The sequence below is a fragment of the Corythoichthys intestinalis genome, chromosome 13 (assembly GCF_030265065.1).
Source record: "Corythoichthys intestinalis isolate RoL2023-P3 chromosome 13, ASM3026506v1, whole genome shotgun sequence".
Taxonomy (NCBI): Eukaryota; Metazoa; Chordata; class Actinopteri; order Syngnathiformes; family Syngnathidae; genus Corythoichthys; species Corythoichthys intestinalis.
In genome coordinates, this window is record NC_080407.1 from 13,018,866 (window position 1) to 13,037,308 (window position 18,443).

Sequence of the window (18,443 nt, forward strand, 5' to 3'; positions counted from 1 at the left end):
GCCCAATGGGAGTTGATGTCAATGTGGCTTTGTCATTGAAAAGTCTTTGATCAGAGAGTGCTGCAGGACCAAAACCAAAGAGCTCTTGGCTGCCATTGACAGTGATAGACTTCCAATTCATGGACGTCCACTAGTGGCAACACGATTGGACAACTATCACCGTCAATGTAGGGGTCGACATTATCCCATAGTTTTCAGACTATAAGCCGCTATGTTTTTCCTTCATTTTGAATCCTGCAGCTTATGATCCAGTACAGCTTATTTTTTAAATTTATTTGTGTTAATAGGTAACACCTTATTTGACAGTGGCGTCATAAGACCGTCATAATTATGACATGACACTAACATGGGCATTACTGAATGCTTACGACAGATGTCATTAGGTGTCATCCAGTATATTATGTCACTAACTCCATTTATAATCATGTAATATAATATGATAATTTGCCGGATAACACTAAATGACATCTGTTATAAGCAATTATTAATGCTCATGACAGTGTTATGTCGTAATTATAATTGTCTAATTACAGTCTTATGATGTCACTGTCAAATAAAGTGTGACCAAATACTATAACTAGCAATTAATGAAACAACTGGAACAGTAACTAAAGAAATAATTAGCACAGAACATGAATTATGATTATTTACATCTGTAGTGCTGCAATGCATGCTAGGAGGCATGTTGAACAATAACAGTGTTGACAGCAGAGGTTGACTGTCTCCCCCAAGAGAGCAGTGATGATCAAATGACATGACACTGTCATGGGCGTTAATGAATGCTAATGACAGATGTTATTAAGTGTCACCCAGAAAATTACGTCACGAAGTCCATTTATGTCCAGCTTGGATCTTTCACATCCATCCAAAAGTTAGATAATTTCCTGGATAACACTAAATGACATCTGTTATATGAATTCATTAATGCTCATGACAGTGTCATGTCATCATTATGACAGTCTAATGTCAAATTAAGTGTTACCAAATACCATAACTAGCAAGTAATTAAACAACTGGAACAGTAACTGAAGAAATAATTAGCACAGAACATGAATTTTGATTGTTATTTATATCCGTAGCACTGCAATGCATGCTAAGTGGCATGTTGGACAACAACAGTGTTGACAGCATGTGACAGCAGAGGTTGACTGTCTCCCCCAGGGGAGCAGTGATGACCAAATGACATGACACTGTCATGTCATTAAGTGTCATCCGGCATATTATATCACTAACTCCATTTATGTCCAGCTTGGATCTTTTACATCCATCCAAAAGTGAGATAATTTGCCGGCTAACACTAAATGACATCTGTCACAATGATTCATTAATGCTCATGACAGTGTCATGTCATAATTATGATTCTCTAATGACAGTCTTATGACGCAACTGTCAAATAAAGTGTGACCAAACAGCCCTACAAGCAATTAATGAAACAATTGGAACAGTAACTGAAGAAAAAAAATACCACAGAACATGAATTTTGATTATTTACATCTGTAGAGCTGCAATGCATGCTAGGAGGCATGTTGAACAATAACAGTGTTGACAGCAGAGGTTGACTGTCTGTCTCCCCCAAGAGAGCAGTGATGACCACATGACATGACACTGTCATGGGTGTTAATGAATGCTTATGACAGATGTCATTAAGTGTCACCCAGCAAATTACGTCATTAACTCCATATATGTCCAGCTCGGATCTTTTACCTCCATCCAAAAGTGAGATAATTTGCTGGATCACACTAAACGACATCTGTTATAAGAATTCATTCATGCTCATGACAGTGTCATGTCATAATTATGACTGTCTCATGAAAAATAAAGTGTTACCAAATGCCATAACTAGTAATTAATGAAACAATTGGAACAGCAACTGAAGAAATAATTAGTACATTACATTAATTTTGATTGTTATTTACATCTGTGACGCTGCAATGCATGCTAGGAGGCATGTTGGACAACAACAGTATTGACAGCATGTGACAGCAGAGGTTGACTGTCTCCCCCAAGGGAGCAGTAATGGCAAAATGAAGCTTCTTGAAGCAATGAAGCTTTGCAGCCAATTGGTTTCAAGCTTCATGGTGGTTCTTTTGGTCTTATGACAGTCGTACGATGCCGCTGTCAAATAAAGTGTTACCGGTTAATATCTTTTGGTGTAAATATCCCATAATACAGTGAGGACAGCTGCGACTTATAGTCCAGTGTGGCTTATCTATGATCAATGCTGTTTTTGTGTCAAATTTTTTGGGTGGCGCCTTTAGTTAGAAGTTATAGTAAATGGCTGAGTGGCCACTTTTAAAACCGTCAGGGCCACCAGAATGCCGCTGATTGATTGTCCGTATCTCAGTACCCACCTAACGTTTTCCGACAAGAAAACATGTTTCTGAAACCCCCAGCACCCGGCCAAGCACCGGGAAAAAATTTCAAAATGTGTTAGTGGTCAGTGGAGTCGATTTGGGGTTATTCATGTTCCGGGTTGGTGCACCCCGTAAAGTTGAAAATGGGTAAATCCTGACGACACACGTCAGTTTGTTACACGCAGACGTTACCCGAAAGTAATAAAAATTTGAAACACTTGAGCGCAAAAGCTGAGTAGGACGCATTTTGGATTTGTTTTTGTGCACCCCTGCAATGGCACTGAAAGAGTCAAAATCGATCAAATCCTTCATTCGCTCTCAGCCCTCCGAATTAAAATGGCTTGGACGTCCATTGCCGTCAATGGCATGGAAACATAATTATTCACCGGCAACCACCCCACCCAGTTCTAATATTAAATAACAAATCACCAAGATTGCATACATGTATTTTTCTGTCTATGAGTTGTATTATTATAATTCTGTATTCATATTGCACTGTGAGGGATTGTATAAACACAACCATTGTTCATGTTTGGTTAAACCGCCATAGAATAAAAGGTCCCAGGAAACGCAATTTCCATCTATTATATGATTTGATGAAATATTTAATAACAATTTCATGAAGCCTCTTATTTAGAACAGTATTTCTTCAGCCTCCTGTTGTCACGGATGTGAGTGTGATTTATCTCCTGGCGAGTCCGCCGCCTCTTCTTCAGTCGGGTCTAATTCATGCTGTGGCAGCGATGATACCGTGGCGTGTGGTGAAATGGCATCATTCCACCGCGCTAACCCCGGCGTACGCCCCCACACACACGTGCACTACCTCACCCTGCTGACGCGCGCCACAGGCGTGATTTATCCTGCCCTGGAGGCGGCAGACGACAACGGTCCGGCACGTGCGCCCTCGCCAAAGATGTATTCCTAGATTTACGCCGTGATTCCAGTGCCGACATGGGAAAGGACCAAATCTTGATATAGCGGACGGCTAAGGTCATAAAAGGCTGTACTGGCTGAATTCAGATAGACACTGCTGGCCAAAAGTATAGGCATCCCTGCAATTTTGTCAAATAATGCTCAATTTCTCCCAGAAAATGATTGCAATTACAAATGCTTTGGTAGTAATATCTTCATTTATTTTGCTTGCAATGAAAAAACACAAAAGAGAATGGGGGGGAAAAAATTAAATCATCATTTTACACAAAACTCCAAAAATGGGCCAGAAAAAAGTATTGGCACCCTTTGAAAATGTGACGTGATGTCATGTGATGCTTCTTAAATTTATGTAATTAACAGCAAATGTTACTTAGCATACCAAGTGGTGGTAATAACAAAATCACACTTGCAGCCAGTTAAAATGGATTAAAGTTGACTCAACCTCTGTGCTTGTGTGTACAACATTGAGCATGAAGAAAAGACCTGGAGCAGTTGGCCAAAGAAGAATGGTCTAAAATTCCAGCAGAGCATTGTAAGAAACTCTTTGATGGATACAATGAATGCAATCCTTTTCTGCATTATCTGACAGAATTACAAGGGTTCAAATACTTTTGACCAGCAGTGTATGACCTTGAGCAAACAAGGTGCATTTATTTACGATTCTACCTTCGGTGGGAATTAGTGACGGGTGGTCCACTGAATGTAGAAATTCGTAAGATAGCGATTTTTTACGGCGCTTTTATTCTCGCTTTTTTATGTTATTACACAGCTTATAAAGGTTAAGAGCACTTAATTAACGCTTCTTTATTAAACCGTATTTTATAAAACCATCATGGAAAAAAAGACTTTTCACTACGGGTATGTAGTGTATATCTTAAGAATGCGGCCAGAAATCATTTAGAGCAGGGGTCGGGAACCTTTTCGACTGAGAGAGCCAAAACACCCAACATATTTTAAAATGTGATTCTACGAGAGTCATAAAGAGTGTGTCCATGTGTGTGTATATACTATATATACACTGTATATCATAGTTGCCGAGTTAATATTGAGAAAACAACAACTAAAGCCTTAAATCGTCACTTGAGTTAAAATCGTTGCTCTGTTGTGCACTCAAAACTTTGAAAAAAACAAAAACAAACATGTTGCGTATGTTATTATATTCCGTTGCCTATATTTCCTGGAAGTGGAAACCATAAACAAGTGAACGTGTGCATCACAGAGGCCGAGACAGGCCAAGTATCTTAAGGCAGCTGATTAAGTGAGTCTCACTCTAATGGAAGTGGCACCAATTTGACAGGGGAAAAAGTAATGAAAGTGAAAACGATCACCCGCCTGTGTGACTTGGGGTACCACGTAATTCACTTTCGTGTTTTAAATTTCCCCTACGCAGTTTTATATCCTTTATAGACGGGCTCTGTATTGCCCATCTCCGTGCAAGCCGCGATGAGAGTACCACCAATAGGCACCAAATTGCAGCATATCAATGCGACGTATCTTTGATATGTACAAGATCAATGTGTGAATGTGTCATCAGCTCATCACAGCTCGTTTATGTCAAGCGAGCCGGCTGTTTCCACATTTAGGATTAGGGTTTGGCCGAGAGCCAGATGCACTCCTCAAAAGAGCCAGATATGACTCGCGAGCCATAGGTTCCTGACCCCTGATTTAGAGCATCTTTATTGTTGATATACAGTATTTTTCCAGAATTGGTTGATTTAGCATCAGCTACTTTGAGAGCAAACAAATGCGATATGATAAAAAGGTTATTTTCTCCTTCTCGGTGTCGGCGGTTTTTATTAAGCGAGAAGAAGAAATAAGATAGTTTGAGCTTTTGAAAGCAGTCTAAACACTCTGCGCCCAATTTAACCCTGCGTGAGTTTAAGTGTGTGTGCAATGAAGTGAATCACTGAATTTGTAATGTTGTTACTGGGGAATGGAATTATGGTAATATGGCTGAGCATTGGGCTGCATTGTTTAAAAAGGGTGAGCGGATCGTGAACATCACATCATAATGAGATGGAGCATGAACCCGCCCAAGGAAACGCTGCTCATCAAGTCCCTCCGCCCCCCTTTTGCTTCATCTCAGCTATAATGAGGTGAACCTTTTCATGAATGTCTTTCAAACACACTCACCTGTGGTTGCTTTAAAAACCAACAAAGTGTGGATTACGGTACTCACCGCACTGCTGCAGGGGATATCTTTAACCTTGAGCCAGGCCAGGTCTAGCGTGCCCTCGCCCTTGTAGCACGACTGCAACCTGTCCTTGATCCGCTCATTGATTTTCCGCAGGGAGAAGACGCACAAGGCCGAGTCCTGCGATTCCTGCTGCGGTCGCCTCTTCTGGCCCTTGGAGAAGACGGCGAATAGGACGTCGTCATCCGGCGCAACGTCCAGCGAGCGCGCCAAGATGGCGCCCGCTTTGGATAAATAGGCCGCCTCCAGCAGTCGGTACTCCACATTGTTGCTGACGCAGCCGATGGGCACCTCCACGTACGAGTTGAAGGCGGTGTCTGCTTTACACAGGCGGACTATCTTGGAGGTGTACACCTGTTCTCGACCCGCGGAAGAGGACCCGGTGGTGGGGCCGCCCCCCATTTCAGGCTGCAATGTAAGGAAATAGACAAAGCTTCCACTTGCGAAGCCGTAAATGTAGTAAATGTCAAAGTCCGGTATGACGGTGAAGGTGTCTGAGGGGATCTTAATCATGGAGGCCACAAACTCATCATGGAAGACGTAGGCGAACATCCCATCCTCCTCGGAATTCCTCGCTAACTTGCGACTGGAGATGGTGGGGAAATACTCCGGCTTGCCGTCCACCGCAGTGGCGACAAACAACATGTCAGGGGAGGCGTTGCCGTAGGAAACGATGACGCCAAACACCGAACCGCTCTCGTTGACCCCAGAGAGGTAATGTTCCTTTTTGTGGAAGGGCTCTCCGAGCTTGAAGAGGTCGTCCAGGCGCAGCAGTTTGCAGATACCCTGGTAGAGGCTGCCGCACGCCAGCAGCCGGTTTTCCCGGTAGTCCATCAGCAGCATCTTGTTGACGTTGTTGGTGAGCGTGAGCGGCTCGCTGCAAGGCTGCACGATCCGCGGCGGGTAGCACTTGCGGTTGTCCTCGTCTGGCCCGGTCTCGTGAGACACTTGCACCTCCAATCCCGGCGAGAGTTTATATATGCGATTGACCGCTCCCAGATAAACGTTGCCATTGCGATAGTCCACCGCCAAATGGTTGAATGTCCATTCGGGATTCTCGGCGTGAAATGACGCGTACCCTTCCTCCTCGAGGGACGCCGTGATCACTTGGGAACCGGCGCCGTGAGACTGTGGCGCTCGAGCCAACGTGGAAAGGAAGCAGCATAGAAAAACGAAGGTCCGTGTCCTGGCATGGGGCGTCATGGCTGTGCCGAGGCCGAGGGGGCTGCGAGGAGCGAGAAGGAGGCACAGTCCACTGCTGTCAGCAAATGCGGATCAAGCTTCCTTCAAGATGGAGGGCATTATGCCCCTAAAAGGGAATAAAACAATAAAAAAGTGAGAAGCGGCACAAATTTAGCCCCAAATAATCAATGCGTGGATCAAACAGAGACGAACAGGAGTCGTCTCAAAGGAGGTCATCAACATGGCTCTGCGCGAACCCCTTTGTGCCACCTTCTCGCCTCTATGCACCTAATTGATTCTCCCCTCAGAGTAGCAATTTGCAACCTTTGGCGATTTCTCTACCGTTTCCCAACAGTGCACATCACCTGCTTGCTGACTCTGCACGCTGCGCAGCACCTTCACTTTGTCTTTTACAAACTAGCACAAAGGAGAACAATAATTAGGGAGGGGAAAATGCTAGCGCTTGCAGAAATAAGCCTACCAGTATGTCACGAGGTCACCACAAATGATGACGCTATGTATGGAGCGTCTAGAAATGAGACTTAGATAGAAGATATAACAGCACTTCTTGTAAACACGGCACTTCGACTCTGGTGAAGTGGAATCAAATAATAAGGCTATAAGCAGTGGCGGACTTGGCAATTTTGGGGCCTAAGGCGAACATATCCAGGGGCCCTCTTATTGGGTCAGGGGTTAAAAAGGTGAGAATGTGTGGAGGAAATATCTTCCGGTACACTAGGGCTGGCCTAAACGACAAATTTGCTCCTGATTAGTCAGCCTACTAGTTTTACGATTAGTCGACTAATCTAATAGTTTTCTTTTTTTTTACTAATTTATAGGGTTGTTCCGATCATGTTTTTTTGCTCCCGATCCGATTAGTATGAGTATCTGCCGATCCAGATATTTCCCAATCCGATTGCTTTTTTTTTTGCTCCCGATTCAATTCCAATCATTCCCGATAATTTTTCCCGATCATATACATTTTGGCAATGCATTAAGAAAAAAATGAATGAAACTCGGACGAATATATACATTCAACATACATTACATACAGTGCCTTGCAAAAGTATTCGGCCCCCTTGAATCTTGCAACCTTTCGCCACATTTCAGGCTTCAAACATAGAGATATGAAATGTAATTTTTTTGTCAAGAATCAACAACAAGTGGGACACAATCGTGAAGTGGAACAACATTTATTGGATAATTTAAACTTTTTTAACAAATAAAAAACTGAAAAGTGGGGCGTGCAATATTATTCGGCCCCTTTCAGTGCAGCAAACTCACTCCAGAAGTTCAGTGAGGATCTCTGAATGATCCAATGTTGTCCTAAATGACCGATGATGATAAATAGAATCTACCTGTGTGTAATCAAGTCTCCGTATAAATGCACCTGCTCTGTGATAGTCTCAGGGTTCTGTTTAAAGTGCAGAGAGCATTATGAAAACCAAGGAACACACCAGGCAGGTCCGAGATACTGTTGTGGAGAAGTTTAAAGCCGGATTTGGATACAAAAAGATTTCCCAAGCTTTAAACATCTCAAGGAGCACTGTGCAAGCCATCATATTGAAATGGAAGGAGCATCAGACCACTGCAAATCTACCAAGACCCGGCCGTCCTTCCAAACTTTCTTCTCAAACAAGGAGAAAACTGATCAGAGATGCAGCCAAGAGGCCCATGATCACTCTGGATGAACTGCAGAGATCTACAGCTGAGGTGGGAGAGTCTGTCCATAGGACAACAATCAGTTGTACACTGCACAAATCTGGCTTTTATGGAAGAGTGGCAAGAAGAAAGCCATTTCTCAAAGATATCCATAAAAAGTCTCGTTTAAAGTTTGCCACAAGCCACCTGGGAGACACACCAAACATGTGGAAGAAGGTGCTCTGGTCAGATGAAACCAAAATTGAACTTTTTGGCCACAATGCAAAACGATATGTTTGGCGTAAAAGCAACACAGCTCATCACCCTGAACACATCATCCCCACTGTCAAACATGGTGGTGGCAGCATCATGGTTTGGGCCTGCTTTTCTTCAGCAGGGACAGGGAAGATGGTTAAAATTGACGGGAAGATGGATGCAGCCAAATACAGGAACATTCTGGAAGAAAACCCGTTGGTATCTGCACAAGACCTGAGACTGGGATGGAGATTTATCTTCCAACAGGACAATGATCCAAAACATAAAGCCAAATCTACAATGGAATGGTTAAAAAATAAACGTATCCAGGTGTTAGAATGGCAGGTCAAAGTCCAGACCTGAATCCAATCGAGAATCTGTGGAAAGAGCTGAAGACTGCTGTTCACAAACACTCTCCATCCAACGTCACTGAGCTCGAGCTGTTTTGCAAGGAAGAATGGGCAAGAATGTCAGTCTCTGGATGTGCAAAACTGATAGAAACATACCCCAAGCGACTTGCAGCTGTAATTGGAGCAAAAGGTGGCACTACAAAGTATTAACGCAAGGGGGCCGAATAATATTCCACGCCCCACTTTTCAGTTTTTTATTTGTTAAAAAAGTTTAAATGATCCAATAAATGTTGTTCCACTTCACGATTGTGTCCCACTTGTTGTTGATTCTTGACAAAAAAATTAAAATTTTATATCTTTATGTTTGAAGCCTGAAATGTGGCGAAAGGTTGCAAGGTTCAAGGGGGCCGAATACTTTTGCAAGGCACTGTAAGTACTGTATTTGTTTATGATGACAATAAATCCTCAAGATGGCATTTACGTTATTAACATTCTTTCTGTGAGAGGGATCCACGGAAATAAAGACTTGTGACTTTGTATATTGTGACTAAATATTGCCATCTAGTGTATTTGTTGAACTTTCAGTAAATGATACTGCAGCCAGGCCCCAATGCATGATGGGAAGTGGAACCATGACTGTGCGTCTAGCTACCAATGGATATATCTTCTCTGCTTTGGGAAATAACTTAAGGTGTTAAGACAAAGATCAATTGCCACCTTGCTTCCCCACATTGCTTCCCATGATATTTCTAATCATAGGGAGAGGGATTGCAAGGCTTTAGCCAATTGAAGAAAGGCTCCAAAGGCTGCCAAAATTCACTCTACTCATTTAGCACTGCCTTTTATCTCTCTATATAGGTAAAACGGCGTTATTACAGATTGAGCGTGACAATGAGTGAGAAGGTCGTGCAGCGCTTACATTAATTGCGTTCAGAGCCGGCCCAGGCCATTTGGGGGCCCTAAGCAAAATAATGCAAAGGGGCCCATATTTTTGGCCCACCATTTCGTCACAGTGTACTGTGAAACACATACATGCAATCCAACCCATACGTCCATATTTTGTATAGTAATCAGATTTTGTTGCACTGCATACTTCAAACTTCTTACCCCAAATGATTGTCAGTACTTACAGTACATAGCGCCAAACCTTTTTCTAAAAGAGGAAAGAAAGAAGCTAAGGAAGAACTTTTATTTTTTTAAGCTTGTAATCAAGTATCAAAACTCACAGAAGTCAAATAAATCAAACTGTAGTAAACCAAATAGAATATTAATTAAACAAATGCCAAATTAGGGGGCCCCTAGTGGTCAGGGGCCCTAAGCAGCTGCATAGTCTGCATATAGGCTGGGCCAGCCCTGATTGCGTTAATTATTTTAAAATAATTAACGTGACACATTGTTTAGTAAATTAATAGCCGCCGTTATCGGGATATTTTTGATAACCCTACCTTAAGCCTAAACTAAAGAGCTTGGATGAGTGTAACATATTATGTCTGTAACGTTAAATACAATTAGAAAACCATTTAATTAAAATATATACAGTATATATATATATATGTTAAAAAAAGGCATGTCCGATATTTTTTTGCCGATTCCGATACTTTGAAAATGAGGTGATCGGACTGTTGACACTTATTAATTCACAAAACCATTTTGGAACACTTAAATTTTTTAATAAAGTACAAATTAGTGCTGCAACGATTAATTGATTAACTCGAGTATTCGGTTAGAAAAAAATATTCGAATTAAATTTTGTTGCCTCGAGTATTCATTTAATTAAAGTGGCGTTGTAATGGTTTATTTTGAAAGTGTTTGCATTTAGTTTTATTGATTAGGGTGGATACACTGCCCGCTGGTCTGCCTCTTTTCACTTGGCTGGATCCAACTGCTCCCTGTTAAGATCAACGTAAGTTAAGTTTTTGTTTGAGCGAATGTTTTTTAATGCATTCATAATTTAGTTTATATTAGGGCTGCAGCTATCGAATATTTTAGTAGTCGATTAATCGATGAACTAGTTAGTTCGAATAATCGAGTAATCGGATAAGGAACATGAAAAATTTAAATACCTGAGCTAAGCCTCAAACGGTATACATTTATTTTGAAATATGAAATTGGAAAAACAAAAGAACAATTGGCTAACTTACATAGAAAAAGTCCGCTCGCTTAAATGCTACAAAATGCTTGGTTTTTTTTTATACAATGTTCTAAACAAATGGTTCAGACACATATTCCCACAAAAAACGCCAAAGTATGTAGTAGATCCAACTATGGCTATAAGGGTGCTGTTCATGTGTTTAGCTAGTCGATAAAGGTGCTAAATGTTAGCTAATTCATGCATTATGAGGTCACCACGGCTCTCTATAAATGAAATGAAGCGCTGAGTAATATTTCCAAGTGAAGAACAGCGACGGTGGACTCGTGGTCATGACAAAGCGCTCGCATCTTTGCGTTGTCAAAGTCTGGCTATGATTAGAATAGGGAACGGAAGAGATTGAAGGTGCAAGACCTTGCACCTTCCTGCAAAAAGTGACTGATCTCGAGATGCAGTTCTTGTCATTAGCCACCATTTGCAAGAATCAAAGATCAACTTGCTGTAAAGAGCATTTAGACAATCTTTTACGGATCTGTCAGGAAACCCTTTTAGATGTGCTGACGATGACAGCGTAAATGCGGGGGTTTGGCGAGACGTGAAAATTTAGAGGCGGCGGCGTTCATAAGTAACCGCTTGACAAAATAATCTATTCCTATTTAAAGACTGAAGCGTTATATGAAAAAGTATAATGAAGACATTCAAATGAAGATGATGGCATCTTCAGTAAATAGCTGAAAATTTTAAACACAAGATCGAGAATTTCTAAAGAAAACTGACCACAGTACTAATGACAATGTGATGTCATTGGGACGAGTTAAAGCGACCTGATATTTGTTTTTGAGACTGCAACCACTGGAAATGACAAACGACAAAGATGTACTGGAATGTTAGCAAGGGCATAGGTTTACATCAGGGCGAGAGGGACAAAACACTACCAACTTTTCAGGATGCTTTTTTATTTGCATTATGTAATGACTTCAGTTATATACTGTAGGTCATTTAGATCGTCTTTCCATATATTGTATGGATAGAATTGACCTTACCATTATTAAGTGAATTATTCTCATCATGTTCAGACTTACATTTACCCCTATCTCTTGCTGAGTTTGCTGGTCCATTCCCCCTCCCCTCCCCAAACACACGTTTGATTGGCTGATAACTAGACGTCCCCCCCTTACTCCCCCTCCTAACACAAACGCACATACTGAAGGAATAGTATCTTATCTCATATTTATTGTTGGTTTGTATTACTCTAACACACCCAATATAAAATAAATAGCATTTATATAATAGTTTAAGGAAAACAAGCAGATTATAAAGTGGGGCAAATAAGTATTTACTCAACCACCAATTATGCAAGTTTTCCTTCTTGAAAAGATTAGAGAGGCCTGTAATTGTCAACATGGGTAAACCTCAACCACAAGAGACAGAATGTGGGAAGAAAACAGAAAATCACTTTGTTTGATTTTTAAAGAATTTATTTCCGAATTAGATTGGAAAATAAGTATTTGGTCACCGACAAACAAGCACGATTTCTGGCTGTCAAAGAGGTCTAACTTCTTCTCACGAGGTCTAACGAGGCTCCACTCGTTACCTGTATTAATGGCACCCGTTTTAACTAATTATCGGTATAAAGGACACCTGTCCACAACCTCAGTCAGTCACAATCCAAACTCCACTATGGCCAAGACCAAAGAGCTGTCGAAGGACAACAGAGATAAAATTGTAGACCTGCACCTGGCTGGGAAGACTGAATCTGCAATAGGTAAAACACTTGGTGTAAAGAAATCAACTGTGGTAGCAATTATTAGAAAATGGAAGACATACAAGACTACTGGTTATCTCCCTCGATCTGGGGCAAGATCTCACCCCGTGGCGTCAAAATGATAACAAGAACGGTGAGCAAAAATCCCAGAACCACACGGGGGGACCTAGTGATTGACCTACAGAGAGCTTGGACCACAGTAACTAAGGCTACTATCAGTAACACAATGCGCCGCCAGGGACTCACATCCTGCACTGCCAGACGTGTCCCCCTGCTGAAGCCAGTACACGTCCAGGCCCGTCTGCGGTTCGCTAGAGAGCATTTGGATGATCCAGAAGACGACTGGGAGAATGTGTTATGGTCAGATGACACCAACATAGAACTTTTTGGTAGAAACACAGGTTCTCCTGTTTGGAGGAGAAAGAATACTGAATTGCATCCGAAGAACACCATACCCACTGTGAAGCATGGAGGTGGAAACATCATGCTTCGGGGCTGTTTTTCTGCAAAGCGACCAGGACGACTGATCTGTGTAAAGGATAGAGACTTGACTGGGTCTTTCAGCTTGACAATGATCCCAAACACACAGCCAGGGCAACAAAGGAGTGGCTTCGTAAGAAGCATTTCAAGGTCCTGGAGTGGCCTAGCCAGTCTCCAGATCTCAACCCCATAGAAAATCTGTGGAGGGAGTTGAAAGTCCATGTTGCCCAATGACAGCCCCAAAACATCACTGCTCTAGAGGAGATCTGCATGGAGGAATGGGGCAAAATACCAGCAACAGTCTGTGAAAAGCTTGTGAAGAGTTACAGAAAACGTTTGGCCTCTGTTATTGCCAACAAAGGGTATGTAACAAAGTATTGAGATGAACTTTTGGTATTGACCAAATACTTATTTTCCACCATGATTTGCAAATCAATTCTTTAAAAATCAAACAATGTGAATTTCTGGGTTTTTTTCCCCCACATTCTGTCTCTCATGGTTGAGTTTACCCATGTTGACAATTACAGGCCTCTCTAATATTTTCAAGTGGGAGAACTTGCACAATTAGTGGTTGACTAAATACTTATTTGCCCCACTGTATTTGACATAGGGCATAAGAGATACATGACACTTTCTGATCATGGAAGCCCAACACATGTGTCATGCAGCTGACTGAGCAAGACTGAAGCTGACGAGGCATAACATCTACAAGCCCACGTCTGCACCACCAAATCCCGCAATCAGTTCTTCCGGACAGTCCAGAACAAATGGCGGGACATCTTGTCTTGACAAGGAACATCTGATAAGGAGGAACCCGCGACCGAGAAGTGAACTCGCAGCCCTCAAGTGGCACTGAGGTGGCAAAATCCACAACCCTCGTTGCCCAGACAACAGTAACTCCCAAATCCTCCTGTCCAATCCACAAACAGACAATAATCCTAAACAACGCCGAAACAAACCCTTCTTCTGTCCACAGCCCGCCCAGCGAGAGCCTTAAAAAGACTGAATGTTTATTATTTTTCTCGGGAATCTTTTGTTGACTTGTGATATGGTGACCCTGGAACCAGTCTGCCTCTTCGCCTGGGTCTGTTGCTGCTTTGCCTTGCTGTTTGATCGCTGTCGACCTGAATCAATTGTCAACTTGTGTTTCGAAGCCTTTTTCCAGCATTTCACAGCAGCAGTATTCCGCAAGAGTCCGAGAGTCAAAAGAGAACGCCACAAAGGCTAGTTGCGAGATTGTTGAAATTATTAATTTAAAAAATAATCAAGCAAATGTGACACACAGAATGGCTTGCTAAAATTTCCCTAAATATATTGTTCTACGTAAAGTACGTCAGCCAAGGTCGGCCCCCCACATTTTTACCACACCAAATCTGGTCCCCTTTGCAAAATGTTTGGACACCCCTGGACTAAGGTGAACGTGTGGAGTTTGGCCTTTTGGACTGGTTGTCGGCTTCTTGCCGGCCCGGGTCGCTACGAGCCTGGCGGTTCGGCTGGCGTGATTCCGGCAATCTGGCTGAAAGGTCAGATTCCGTCAACACACAACCTCGACAGAAATACATGCTGCCTCCTCCGTCCCCTTCAAAAAGGAGGGATATTAGAAGTCCTTTTCGGCCAACAGCAGCAGCAGCAGCCACTCTAATGTAAAAAGATGTCAATGTTGTGGACGGTGGCGATCACGCCACTAATTTTGCTACTGACAGTCCGACCTGCATTAGAGTTAGCATAGCATGAAACTGTGTTAACTTGAGTACACTTAAAAAATAAACCTCCTTAAAACGAGTTAAATTCTCTTGTTTTCAGTGTAAATCTACTAGAAATAAGTGAATTTATCTGCCACTGTTTCAAGTAAATTTTACTCAGATTTCCTGAAATAAGAAAAATAGTTAGCTGAAAGTAAGATTGACAGACTTATTTATGGTCTAACTATAAAATTGGATGAGAGAATGAGGGAGTGTAGTTCCATGTATAGGTTAACTAGTATCTCTCCCCGCAGCTCCCACCTTATCTGTTTGGTCTTATTAATTTCCTGTTCCTAGCCAAAAGTGTACATGCAGGTTATGCTGTTATAGTGTCTCTACCAATTTTGTGACCTAACCTACGCCCTTGGACATTAGGATCGACCAAACCCTAAATTCCTAAGAACACAAATGGAACCCCAAGAAAATGCTCATGAAAAAGTTCAACCTAGACATCAACTCAAACTTCAACCGATGATTAATAGCCACGAGCGACAATCAAATGAAGCTGCACCCTTGAACTAATCCCGCTGGCTACCCTTCCATCCACACACAGAAATAAATAAAGATTGAGCGATCAGGCCTGACACGGGGCTAAACTAACACCGTGAACAGATGGCACACTCATTCCTCTCAGGAAGACGGTAGCGGCAGAGGAGGAGCCGAGGATGGAGCCGCCGCGTCCTTGGGTGTTTACATCAGGACGCGGATTAGCAGCGCGGATTACTGTCAACGGATACCCACTCTGGATCGAGGAGTGGGGAGGGTCTAATCCAACGCAGATAGTTTGAAGACTAGCGGAAGAAGTGCTAGACGAATTAAAATAAGATGCTGGAATCGGAAAAAGGACGGACATTTCCTTTATCGAACGTATGCCTATTTCTCCTTCGGTGAAGTCAGAGACACACACATGACAAGACTCATCATCGACAGTGGTCTGAAAAAGTATCTCACATTTCTGCATAAAATCACCATCAAATGTGATCTTTGTCAAAATCACACAGATGAAAAAACAGTGTCTGCTTTAACTTAAACAACCTAAACATTGAGAGGTTTTCATATTTTAATGAGGATAGTATGCAAAAAATAACAGAAAGGAGGAAAATAAGTAAGTAAACCATCACATTTGATATTTTGTGCCCCTCCTTTGGCAGCAATAAATTCAACTAGACGCTTCCTATAGCTGTAGATTAGTCCTGATCTGATGTGCCAGACTATTCTTCTCTACAACGCTGCTGTAGTTCAGTCAGATATCTGGGATGTCTGGCAGGAATCGCTGTCTTTAGGTCATGCCACAGCATCTCAATAGGGTTCAAGTCTGGACTTTGACTTGGCCACTCCAGAACGTGTATTTTGCTCTTCTGAAACCATTCTGAAGTTGATTTACTTCTGTGTTTTGGATCATTGTCTTGTTGCAGCATTCTTCCTCAGGTTCCCCTGCAAAACATCCTGATAAACTTTTGAATTCATTCTTCCATTAATGACTGCAAGCTGTCCAGGCACTGAAGCAGCAAAACAGCCCCAAATCATGATGCTTTCTCCATCATGCTTCACGACGGGGATGAGGTGTTGATGTTGGTGAGCTGTTCCATTTTTCCTCCACACATGACATTGTGTGTATTCCTCCCAAACAATTCAACTTTGGTTTCATCAGTCCATAAAATATTTTGCCCAAACTTCTGTGGAGTGTCCAAGTGCCTTTTTGCGAACATTTAACGAGCAACAATGTTGTTTTTGTTGAAGACAGCAGTGGCTTCCACCGTTGGGGTCCTCCTTTGAACACCATTTTTGGCCATAGTTGTTGTGGCAGGGATATTGGACTGTGCGAGTGATTTCTGTAAGTCTTTAGCAGACACTCTAGGGTTCTTTTTTACTTCTCTGAGTATTCTGCGCTTAACTCTTGGCGTCATCTTTGGTGGACGGCCACTCCTTGGGAGAGAACAACAGTGCCAAATTCTCTCCATTTGTAGATAACTTCTCTGACTGTCGATTGATGAACATCTAGACTTTTAGAGATGGTTTTGTATTGTTTCCTTGCTTAATACAAATCAGCAATCCTTGATCGCAGGTCTTGAGAAAGCTGTTTTGAGCCATGATGCACATCAGACAATGCTTCTCATCAAGACATTTCTGACTAGGTGTGTGTTTTATAGTGGGCAGGGCAGCTTAAACCACTCATCAGTGATTGGGCACACCATCCATCCATCCATTATCTTCCGCCTGACTAAAAATGTTTGGTAAAAATTGGTTTAAATTAGAGATGTCCCGATCACGTCATTTTCAAAGTATCGGAATCGGCAAAAAAAATATCGGCCATGCCTTTTATTAATATATATATATATTTTTTTTAATTAAATCGTTTTCTAATTGTATTTAAGGTTACAGACATAATATGTTACACTTATCCAGAGTCTTTAGTTTAGGCTTACGGTAGGGTTAACAAATTTATCCCAATAACGGTGGTCATTAATTTTTAAAAATGTATCACATTAAAATATTTAACGCAAATAATGCATGCGCTGCACAACCCGCTCACGCATTGTCGCGCTCCATCTGTAATGACGCCGTTTTGCCAATAGCTAAAAGGCAGCATAAATTGAGTAGAGTGAATTTTGGAAGCCTTTAGAGCCTTATAATAAATGGCTAAAGCCTTACTATCCCTCTCCCTGTTATTAGAAATATCATGGGAAGCAATGTGGGGAAGCAAGGTTACAATTGATCTTTTTCTTAACACCTTGAATTATATCCCATCGCAGAGAAGATATATGAATTGTTCGCACTTCGCAGTTGTGGTTTCACTTGCCATGGTTTCCCTTCCCATCATGCATTGGGCATGGCCTTCAGTATCATTTACTGAAGGCTCAACAAATACAGTAGATGGCAATATTTAGTCACAATATACAAAGTCACAAGTCTTTCTATCCGTGGATCCCTCTCACAGAAAAGAATGTTTATAATGTAAATGCCATCTTGAGGATTTATTGTCATAATAAACAAATACAGTACTTATGTACTGTATGTTGAACGTATATATTCGTCCGAGTTTTATTCATTTTTTTCTTAATGCATTGCCAAAATGTATATGATCGGGAAAAATTATCGGGAATGATTGGAATTGAATCGGGAGCAAAAAAAAGTAATCGGATCGGGAAATATCGGGATCGGCAGATACTCAAACTAAAACGATCGGGATCGGATCGGGAGCAAAAAAACATGATCGGAACAACCCTAGTTTAAATTGCTCTTTAAGTCTCCTTAGGCAGACGGTTCACTTATTTTTCCCCCTTCTGTCATTGTTTGCATGCTATCCTCATTAAAATATGAAAACCTCTAAATGTTTGGGTGGTTTTAGTTAAAGCCGACACTGTTTTTACATCTGTGTGATTTTGACAACGATCAGACCACATTTGATGGTGATTTTATGCAGAAATGTGAGAAATTCCAAAAGGCTCAGATACTTT

The 18,443-nt window shown here is 41.8% G+C and overlaps 1 protein-coding gene across 1 annotated transcript in view; it reads right to left on the bottom strand.

The window, feature by feature from the left end:
- Positions 1-18,443, bottom strand: part of plxna4 (plexin A4) — a 339,249-nt gene that overhangs the window by 298,070 nt on the left and 22,736 nt on the right. The window contains exon 2 of the mRNA XM_057855551.1: positions 5,467-6,790. Coding sequence (XP_057711534.1) covers positions 5,467-6,684 — 1,218 coding nt within the window. The 5' untranslated portion in view covers positions 6,685-6,790. The remainder of the gene's footprint in view (positions 1-5,466; positions 6,791-18,443) is intronic.